An 11,812-nucleotide genomic window follows, 5' to 3' on the forward strand; every position below is an offset into this window, starting at 1 on the left:
GAGACAATAAAAAAGAACACCACTTATTTTGTATCACCCCTTACAAACAAAGCAATGAGGACGAGATTGAAAACTTACCTCGTAATTCAACAAAGGCAAGTCAAAAATTTGCAACACAATCTTCTACCAGGATATCAAATTTAGAGCACAATCTACTATTATGCAACATCGTAGCTTAAAGGTGGCTTCAAAGGAGTGGCTTTGACATCCTATCTGGTTGCTAGGCAACTACAGGTAGATGAGTTTACGTCGTAGAAGGGGGTAGGTACTCCCCGTTTCGGCTTGTTCCCATCAGCTCCACAAATTCCTTCCTAAGGGGTCCAAAGCGAAAAAAACAATTAGGTATTTAACAATAATAGAATCCTTCCCCTGAGCTCCAAAAGATTTTAAGTACGAGACGTAATTTTGATATTTGCTGACGATACTCGAAATTTTTTAGAGCCATGTGGAAGGAATTGAAGGTTATATTTTATTTTTTTTATTTTGTTCTACAAAATTTTGGACCCAAGTGGAAGAAATGTATGAAAGAAAATTTTGCTAACAGATAACAACGTGTTTTGGGTAAATGGGTACAAGCCCCCGTTTCACCCTTATGTGCATTATTGCATCGACAGGCTTAACGGACGGCCGAGCTAAGAAATACGATGCATGAGATTGGAAGCTACAGACTTCGAGAAATGGCTGTTACAAGATTGATGCTCCGGTGAACTTAATTAATATGTTGTGGGTATAATTTCACTCTGTATTTGTAACAATGGTGTATGATAATGCTGTCTAACATTTTGCATTTATTAATTTAAATTCTATGAAAAATGTAAGTGTCTCATCATCATAAGCCTAATATTGACCTCCTGAAAGGCACAGGGCTCTTCTTAAACATAGAAGGAATAAGCGATTGCTTAGTGCGGATTTTAAATGCTCAAGATGTTTCCGAAACAGGGTAAATAATAGCCTATGTACTTTCTCAGGTTTTAAACTATCATATCTGTGTAAATCTTTGAATCGTTGAATGGTTATGTCGCGAAAGCGATATCAGTAACGATCACTGACACATACTAAGTAAAGCACATCGTACCAAGTTAATATGCGATCATTGCTATAGTTATTTATAGAAACTTAAAAACAGGTCTGCAGCTTATAAATAAAATCGTTGGAGTAGCCTTTGTTTCGAGATCCAGTCTGTTAGGCAAAAAATGAACACGTTATATTAATTAATTGGGTACGAGTATTTAATCATTTTGTCTTCACGTGTTGTAGCTGCTACATAATTTAAACTAAAACAGCAAGTTGGACTCTCGCAAGAAGGTCCGATACCATTCAAGCATCACATACATACAATAAAAATATTATAAAGATATTCCGGTACATAAAAATATTGACAACTTAATATATGACACATAGGCCTACAATTTGCTGTTTGTTTTTCTACTACACTATTATTTTCCCCGCAGATACAGCATCATAAAAAAGCCAAATCTAATCAACTATGGAAAAGTACCAGTTTTAAGATTTAAGAGTATTTGTAGAAACGAGCCAATAACCTCGGAGAAGTCGAGGGCAAAAGCCAGTTGTATCTATAAGGAAAAGCGTCAAGATGTCTACCAATACAGATTGCAGACAGTAAGTAGACAGCGAATACCATTTCTTTGCCTTCTTTTGTTTTAAATATAACTCGCTAGCTGTCTGTCTGGACGCTTGTAAAGATGTTTGAAGCAACGTTCCTGCTACTAATGTGTTGATGGAGATCTTTTGAATAATTAATGTCTTTTATAATGTAATTAGATAACTAATGAATTATACAGAAGGATGGTATATTAATTGTGGAATTTATAATATATAATTTAATATATATTGGATTGTGTAAAAGTCGATATGGTTAGTAAGAATGTTATTTGTGAGATGACTGCAGATAGAAAGAGAATAACATGCTGCGCCGACCCCAAATAAAGCTGGGATAAGGGCAGGTGGAAGATGATGATGATGGTATTTGATAAACCTGATTGGTCTAACTACAAAAAAGTTAAACAGGCGTTAGTCACGTGTGAATATTCTCTGTATAAAATTTATTGAAACACGTGACGAATGACTGTCTAACTTTTTTGTAGTAAGACCAAATATATCCAATTAATAAGGTTAATGAACTTTTGTAATATTAGTATTTCAATTGGCACTTTGAAAAAAAAACAACACTACAGAAAACTGGAATAAAAACTTTTTTTGGGAGATTTTATAAAATAATTTTGCCTTAAGGCCGCTAATCCGACTTGCACTTGACCTTGACTGCTTTTTTCCGATTTTAGAACGATGTAAAATTAACCTAACTATCAAAGATAAACTCACATAACATGTCATATTTAATCAAACATATTAACATACAGTAATTAATTAATCAGAAACTATTAACTAAGTAATAATAAATTAAATAAGACAGTCTTATCAACAGAATCACGTCAATAAATGAAAGACCTTTTGGTCTAGACCTTTGCAGAATAAATTAATGTTTCATTGACAAAGTAAAATGACTGTGACGGTATACAGAATTTTATTGAAAAAGGTTAGTAAGTCGCGGTATTGAACTTGTAGAATTGCGTAAGTGAGCTGAAAATTTTACAACTACTATTTGGTGCTTGTAAATGTAACTTGTGCACTTGGAGAGGCCTATGTCCAGCAGTGGACTGCTATAGGCTGATGATGATGATGATGAAATGTAACTTGTATTAACGCTCAATCCTTCTCTGTGTGAGTGGGGGCCTGTGCCTAGCTAGTGGGACGATAAAAGGCTGATGATGACTTAGAATTGCAATTTAGGTATACAGGTATACTCGGTAACTGTAATTGTAAGTAATTTGATTTAGATTTGGACTAAAAGTTGATGTTTAAGATTTTTTTTGGAGAATGATATATATAAAATAGAATAGAAGGAAAATATGTATTGTAAATAAATTTTCGTATCAATCTTTAAAAAAAAAAATATAAAAAAAATAGAAGGAATATGTTTCAAACTTAATAATTGTTTTTAGCAAGTTATTATTTAAAACTAAAATTAAACTTTTATTTAGCTTAAAAGTAATCTGTCTTCATTTTGTTTTACTCCTCGGTATTTACATAATAATTACCACTTATGTTTTTTTATTCAAGTGCACCTTTGCAACTTTTTTTTGTTTCGTTACTAAAATAAAAAGATATACCTATAGTTACTCCAAAATATATTTTTATTTTATTTCTTTGTTCTTTGTGTTACGCTTAATGGCTATTTAACACAACTGACTGCCATGGAACATCATAGAAAAAAATTGCCAGTAACATTAGACCTTGTTTTGTACCGAACTCTAACACTCTTGTAGTTCTACTTAAAGTAGCGTATGATTAATACCGACATGCGCTTGACCATGCAAAATTGTTAAACGAATGATTTATCCTTGAAGATTGATTTGTATTTTTTATCTAAATTGCTGATTCGTGATTTATTTGACGGTTCATCTCGTGCACAACGATCGATTGATAAATGACTCATTAAAGATTACATTTATTTTATCGATAAAAACTAATTAGTAAGAAGATATTTATTGCGTAGTTATTTTACTTTAAGAGCGGCTAAGAGGATAACTGAGAAGGTGCTTTGAAGGGAGAAATTAATTAATAGGTAAGACTATATTTACCTTAACATTTACCTGTACCTAGCAAATAATAAGGTACATTTACCTTACATTAACCTATTTCTTAGGTACAGATAAATGTGGAATTAAACATTGTCTGTGCCTAAGTAATCTGTTCCTTAATGGCCTTACTACAAAAACTTTAAACCCTGTTTTACACTTGTCTAATAAAATTTTGGCTGCAAAATGAACCATATGTCAACGTCATAATTTGTCATTTTTTTAGACAAGGCATAAACTGACGTTTAAAAGTTTTTGTGGTAAGGCGGTAAGTGTTTATTTACCTTGTTTCCACAGCAAAATTACTAACCGCAAAACCGGTGCAGTAAAAATTCCCAGTGTGCGAAAAATGTCACAGAATGGAAAAAAGGACCATAGGGAAGGCTATACCGTATAGACACGTTTTCCCATATAAGCCGTAGCTTATAAAAAAGAGCTCCTACTTTTTCACCTATGGTGGCTAAACCCCGTGGAAGTGACAACGATCACACTTTGCACCCACAGGGAAAAATATTCCACCACTAGTTGTTTTGACGCGGTTTCACCCGCGTGCCGTGGGAACTACTGCCTTTACGAGGATAAAATATCGCTTGTATTACTCGGGAAGAGTGTAGCTTTCCAACGGTGAAAGAATTTTCCAAATCGGGTCAGTAGTTTCGGAGCCTTTAGGGTACAAACAAAGAGACAAAAAAATGAGTGCTCTTTATTATATTAGTATAGATAAATCGGTGCAAAACTTCATACCGATTACTTCCGATCGAATTGGCGTGACACAGCTCAAGAACATAATCATAATCGATTCATAAAATCGAGATGCTCAGGTGTCACGTCGGGCGGTCGGAACGTCGTATTAAATGACAATATATGATGACTGATGATGACAGTGCTGTACAAATGTACATGTACCATGAATATGAATTAATGCTGTATGATATATTTGTACTATAATATATTATATGATGTATTGAGATATTGTAGTCAGAAATGGATGCTACTAATATTATAAATGCGATGTAGAGATGTCTGTTAGAAAGTAAGACGCGCTAAAACCACGGATTCTGACGGCAGTTATATAGCTTGTATATCAGAATAATTATGCTGCTTTTTATACATGTGTGGCTAGTATTCCTTTCAGGACCCTTCAACGTTTAGTTGAACAATTATTATGCATTGTTTGAGTTAAATAATAACCTGCGATGCCCTTTGCTATTTCGTACGAAAACACAACCTTAGCCCGTATTAAAGAGCATTAAGTCTTTGAAGACGAGAAAAAAATAACGTACCTTTTTTAAAATCGTTTATTTCTTGAGGCTTGAGAACTAACTCAGGGTACCTTTGAGATCCAGTTTGTTATTATCATGATCATCATCATCATCATCATCATCTCAGCCATAGGACATCCACTGCTGAGCATAGGCCTCCCCCTTAGATCTCCACAGATACGTGTTGGAGGCGACCTGCATCCAGCGTCTTCCGGCGACCTTTATAAGGTTTGTTGTTCTTATGATTTCAGCAAAATATAGTTTAGTTTGGAACTGTTCTAATTACAATATCATGTTCTTATCTTACATGTTTAAGCTATCAATAACATTAGATATATACGTAGATATTATATGCTTATCGTTTTTTATTTGTAATCGATTCCTGTATTGCTAAATAATCTTGGAACAATTTTTTTTTTCAAATATTATTACAAAAAATGTTTATTGATCATGATGCGGATTAAATTGCGTACCTAATCAAATCATCGATCGATATATGACGTCTTTTGATTGAAATTGAATACAATTTTTTGTACACATTACAGTTTTTGTTTAGTTTTGTACTGGTTGGGTAATGGCCGGTTTCTGGGAAAAGGGTTACTGTATCTGGCTTATATTTGGTGAAAATGTGTAATGGACTTTACTGCGTACCTATTACATACCGGTACCTATAATAAACCGAAAAACAAGTAAGTACTTTTGCCACATTTATCAGTTCGGCAACTTAAAAACTATAGCATGGATTCTGATGCGGTTTCCATCATTGGATAAAGTCATGCATGAGGAAAGGTTAAATAAAATAAATATATCCAATATATTGTTCTTTTATGGGTTTTAGATTAGCTACTAGTTTAACACAGGTAATTAAATTGCTATCTATAAATAATGTTCAAGTTTAATTTGTTACGTGTCCAACAAATAAAACTTGTCATACCTATAGTCTTTGAGTCCTTAAGATATTGATATATGTATAATCAATTAATATGAAAAAAAAAAAAACTAAAAAACACGCTTTTTATAGAAAACCGAACTAAAAAATAGCAAATAAATTTTAATGAATTTAAATTAAGAAAATAGTGTTCAAAATTTCAATGAATATAAATTAATAATAGTGTGAATACAAAAAAAAATATTTAAAAAAGCGTGGGGTGCTTTTTAAGGTCATATCGAAATGAAAATCACTCTACTCATATCTGTCAATAAAATATTTATAACTATTGACACCATGCACCACACGCTTTTTTAAATATTTTTTTTTGTATTCACACTATTATTAATTTATATTCATTGAAATTTTGAACACTATTTTCTTAATTTAAATTCATTAAAATTTATTTGCTATTTTTTAGTTCGGTTTTCTATAAAAAGCGTGTTTTTTAGTTTTTTTTTAAAACTATTATTTATTTTCTACTTTTTAGTTTGAATTATTTATAATAGCTTTTTAATTTTAAACTATTGCACGACTCGTGATGCGAAGCATCAGAGAGTGCTTTACGATCTAAAAAAATCTTTCGCCTTATTTTGGCAACTATTTTTAGTATTATAGCCTTGTTAGTTAAAGGAATCAAGATATTTTGCATTTTCTGTTTTTTAGTTTGTTTTGTTTTTTTAAAGTAGATTTAGTTTTTTTTTAAACTATTATTTGTTTTGTAGAATTAAAATTCTCTTTAGTATACAAAAATTTGACAATATTAGAGAAAACGGCTAAAGATAATTATTGGAAATAAAAATTAACAACGAGTCCTGCCTTATCGACTGTTGTTTCCTAGCTAAGCTACTAGGTGATCTGCTGACCTACTAGTACACAAGATGGGGTGATGATAAATAAAACCTCCTCTGTGCACTGTTCTAAGCTGGTATATTAAAGTCTTACAAAAAAAACATTTTGTCTTAGAGTATCTTGTAACGAAACCATAGCGCGCATTTAAACGCGACAACGCCATCTATCGAGCGAGTAGGAAGCATTCAAATGTTAGTCGCAAACATACCGAAAATGAACTAAGGATGAACTATACTTAAAAACATTTGAACTACATAATTTGCACTTGTACTGTATACATTAAATTCGAACAAAATTTACACATTATGACTCATATACAATGAATATATACATAATAAATATAACAATTTGACCTTATACTAACAAAGTTTAAATATGAATAACAATATTATCTTAAAATAATTAACATAGATATGGAAAGACAATTTAACAATATTGTGATTTTGTACATTTGATCTAAAAGTAAAGTAGTAAATATTTGTTGTATACTTGATTTTAAACATATGTAAAGTGTAAATCTAGACACACGGCAGTGTGTCCGCCAAGTTCGAGCAAAAAAAGCGACACACCGGCCGTGGGTTATATTACACGAACCATTTCGGGCCAAATTCGACCCCCCTGTAACTCAAAATCTATTTTATTTACGCATATCAAATTTCTAGTATCTGTTGAGACCCCCTCACTTATCTAAAATACAAAATTTTATTAATATATCTTTTGTAGGTCTTGAGATATTGACGTCAGAAAATCGCTATTTTTACTATACACTCACTGACTGACTGACTCACTCATCAAAAACCTAGACCACTTCCAATGGTCGTATTGACTTGAAATTTGGCATGGAGGTAGGTCTTTATGTCAAGGTAAAGGAAAAAATCTGAAAATGGCCAAGTGTGAGTCGGTTTCAAAATAATGAAGGTGTTTTATACCCGGTGTAAATTTATACCCCTAAGGAACTAAAACGAACTAAATTTATCTATATTTATATAATATATCTTCGAATGGTACAAAGGTTTGTATTTAGTCAAAGTAAAGTAAAAATCTGAAAAAGGCCAAGTGTGAATCACTTTCGAAAATAACGAATGTGTAACTTTGATCCACGAACATAATATATGATAACATGTCATGTCAGTCAGTTGGTAAATCTAGTCCATTTAGTTAATCTAGTTCATTTCTTTGTAAGAAACATAGTGCATATTAAAAAATCTAAAAGATAGTATAAATGAGACATTTCTTTAACTAACTTCATCATAAGAAAAAAATAAAATAAACAACCTTACAAAAATAAATGAAATCCCACCCAAAACAAAAATGTGAAAGACTGCCAAGTTCGATAATATGGGAATGCTTCGCCTATAAAAGAAGTGAGATCTGAATAAGTACCAAGTTCCATACACATACCTCAGTTAAAAATAGTTACTTTTTAATGATGTTACTTGGCAAGTTTTAATAGAAAATTAAATACTTGATTCATTGCGTTTAGTAGGTTTATAACAAGGTGTATGAAAACTTGCCAAGTAACATCATTAAAAAGTAACTATTTTTAACTGAGGTATGTGTATGGAACTTGGTACTTATTCAGATCTCACTTCTTTTATAGGCGAAGCATTCCCATATTATCGAACTTGGCAGTCTTTCACATTTTTGTTTTGGGTGGGTTTCTTCTAAAATAACATGCGTAAAACATAAAACTTATTCAACTACGGGTAAAATACATATTTTGGATGTTGGTCTCTTGATGGTTGAGGATTTGGTGCGTAACGTGACGACACGGGTGATATTACGAATAGTTGTCACTATCCATACAAGTGGGAAGTTCTCATCAATACAAAGAATATAAGTCCAAACGAGGTATTTTACATATTCAGTTTATTTGTTTATTTACTCAGTTGTCGAGTTCCCTCGACTTTCTCTGGTCTCCATCATCAGGTCAGCTCCCAACCTTCACTGTTGCATAGGTTTTGTCAATACAAATAATTTAAGCCCAAACACGAGGTTTACATATTCAGTTGTCGAGTTCCCTCGACTTTCTCTGGTCTCCATCATCAGGTCAGCTCCAAACCTTCACTGTTGCAAAGGTCTTGTCAATACAAATAATTTAAGCCCAAACACGAGGTAGTTTACATATTCAGTTGTCGAGTTCCCTGGACCCTCTCTGGTCTCCATCATCAGGTCAGCTCCAAATCTTCACAGTTGAATAGTGCTTTTAGGCGTACACCTGAGTGTCAAGTTTTTACCCTATGTATGCCTACAACTTTCGAAGGTTGCCCTCGATTTCTCAGGGTTTCCATCATCAGATCCTGACCTGATGACTATGGGACCAACTGGCAGCTATTCCGAGTCGAACAAAAAAGAATCACGTAGATCGGTCTATAAACCTCGGAGTAATCAATGTGTATGTGTAACCTCCTCCTTTTTGGGAAGTCGGTTAAAAATGGAATAATTTTATCAAATTAGTGTATTGTCATCGGTCCTCAATAAATCTACAAAGTTTGAACGAAATCTGGCCATTTAAAGTGGGTTAAAATCGCGCCCAAAGAAGTCGGTTACAAACATACAAACATACAGGTGAAGCTAATAAAAAGCGTGTAAAAACATTGTTCTTTATGCACGGAAATCTTAATGTACATTTACATACTATTTAATCTTTGTAGATTTATGATGCTTGTGATATGAAATGATAAAATTATGTTATCTCAGAACTAGCTGAGCACCATGTTTTGTATAATTTTCATAATTAGGTGAATACTTCATAATATAACATGTTTGGTATGTATATGTTGTTTAAGTAATTCTTTGAATAAGAACTCGTATAATTTAAAGTATCGCTTTTAGGAACTCTTTGAGGAAAAAACACAAAGGCTGTACCTATCGTTTTTTTTGTCAAAACATTAGGCATAACTTAAAGGTTTTGTTTGTTTTATCAAACTATCTTCAGTCCACATTATATCTAATTTTATCATTTGTTTTGAGTCTCAAATTCCTTTAGATATTTGTGTTCTTTTAAAGTGCAGACTTCAGAAATCGGACTAAAATTGACTTTTTACCTAGGCACACGTTACAAATTGTACGTTCTATTAATAGACTAGACATAGTATGGGCAAATTGTTATCCAAACAAACTGTCGATTAATAATGCAAAGAATGTAACTATGTTAAGGTTGCATAGAAAATGAAAGAACTGATAAAGTAACGAATACAAAACACGATAGTAATTGTTCATACGATGCCAATGAAGGTATTTAATATAAAAGTTTCAGGTTTGATTGTCCCAGAAAAATTACTGGCAACAAATAATGTTGAGATTGACACTAAATAGAAGATATGCGCGTTGATATACATACAACCTTTCATTCTGAAAATTATCTTCAGCAAAAGTAATTTTATAAAGACTTCATCTTAAATACAGACGTACTCCTGTCGCTGTCGGGTAAACTCAGTGAATTAAGAGTTACTTATTCCGTGCAAAATATTTTGAATTAAGTCGGAAAATTACTTATAGCTCTAGTTTTTTCATAAATATTTATATGGTGTATACTGTTGTAAAGTTATCAATAAAATAATTATCAAGTAGATAATCTCGACCTTATGATCCGTAATTAATCACAGAGTGCTTTATTTCTTTTCCTTGTATGAGTTCGAAAAATAAGTATCCGTCGCAAACTTTTAGCTGGCCGGTATGCGGTAGTTTGATAAGGCTCATGAGTCAGTATGAAGATGAATGGTAGTACGCGCATCACACTGATCAGGTATTTACCCGGTGCAAGACCAACTGAAAACTTTTGACTGGAATCACGACATTCCTAAACTGAATTGCCAAACATCGGGTTAATTGTCGGCCGACTGTTTATTCTGCAGTGTGTGGTATATTCGAATAAACCTGTTTTTGTATGAAATGGTAAAGTAAGTCAAATTCGCGATAGTGGTGTATTATATTTGCACATGTCTGCGTTTGCTTGCATAACCGCCTATTGCCTTGTTTACACGCTAACTTATTGCATAATATTAATGATTTATGAAAAGATGCATTTGTGCAACATTCTCATTATTTTGCTAACAGATAGATATATTTTACGAAATTAATAATTCCTTCTAGGCCATTCTTATGCATCAAACGCTTGCCATAATACAAAGTCCGTTCGTAATATTGTAACTTCGAAAAATACATGAGCTATTTTACGATTTACTCCATAAAACAACACCGTAAAAATTGTCATGATTAGTAACTTTTCCATAGGACACGTGGAAAGACAATTTCAATTAGAAAATTAGTCTTATAATCAATAAGTCACGATCACAAATGCTAATTGCACGCGAAGTTACAAACAAAACACTCACCATGGTTATTAACACGCGTCCGAACCACGTTTTCTTAGAAACGTGAGCGCGCGAAAGACGTGCGGCTCTCGCGACGGCTGAAGAGCAACTACCAGTACTCGGGCATTCCTTGGGCAATATATGCGTGCGCGCAATTTCATTGATAATGATTATGACGATGTGATAACGCTGAAGGTATTAATTGCCGCTACTGAATCTTACATGGCCGGACAATCCTGAACGTTTTTTTTATATATTTTTTTTGTTGATGTAGATATTAAATAAATAATAAAAATCATTTCATATCAATATAATAAAATATAGATGGATCATATTTAAGAAGAGCTCGTGGCTATCATAAGGTTAAGCTACACTTGGTGAGGTCAGTCCGTGGATGGGTGACCACCTTGTCATGGCGAGTTCTTCCTTCCTTCGGAACGCACGATAAATTGGTGTGTCCCAGCTGTCACTTGAACATCTTTGGCAGTCGTTACGGGTGACCCAAGAAAGTTTGAAAACCACTCTTACCAGGGGGTATCGGGTTGCCCGGCAGGTAACTTGGGTTGTGAAAGTCAAATAGGCAGTCGTTCCATGTAGGTATATGTGATAAAATTTACGATGTTACAATTTATTCTATAAGCCTGTAAGGGGAAAGTATTTTTAAAATTGCATTTAAAAAATAAACATACACTGAGCATAATATGAAGTAGGTAATTAGTAAGATGGAAGATTTTTTTGATAACTAGTAAAAAAAAATACTGTCTATCAAAAGTATAATTTTTCCAATAACTGAAGTAT

The 11,812-nt window shown here is 33.0% G+C and overlaps 1 protein-coding gene across 4 annotated transcripts in view; it reads right to left on the minus strand.

The window, feature by feature from the left end:
• The window catches only part of LOC124639127 (protein 5NUC-like), a 59,783-nt gene extending 48,643 nt beyond the window's left edge, over positions 1 to 11,140 (minus strand). For all 4 annotated transcript variants that reach the window (XM_047176360.1, XM_047176361.1, XM_047176362.1 and 1 more), the window contains exon 1: positions 11,036 to 11,140. In XM_047176360.1, coding sequence (XP_047032316.1) covers positions 11,036 to 11,038 — 3 coding nt within the window. In that variant the 5' untranslated portion in view covers positions 11,039 to 11,140. The remainder of the gene's footprint in view (positions 1 to 11,035) is intronic.
• Between the last annotated feature and the right edge of the window lie 672 nt (positions 11,141 to 11,812).

Source organism: Helicoverpa zea, chromosome 18 (genome assembly GCF_022581195.2).
Source record: "Helicoverpa zea isolate HzStark_Cry1AcR chromosome 18, ilHelZeax1.1, whole genome shotgun sequence".
NCBI lineage: Eukaryota > Metazoa > Arthropoda > Insecta > Lepidoptera > Noctuidae > Helicoverpa > Helicoverpa zea.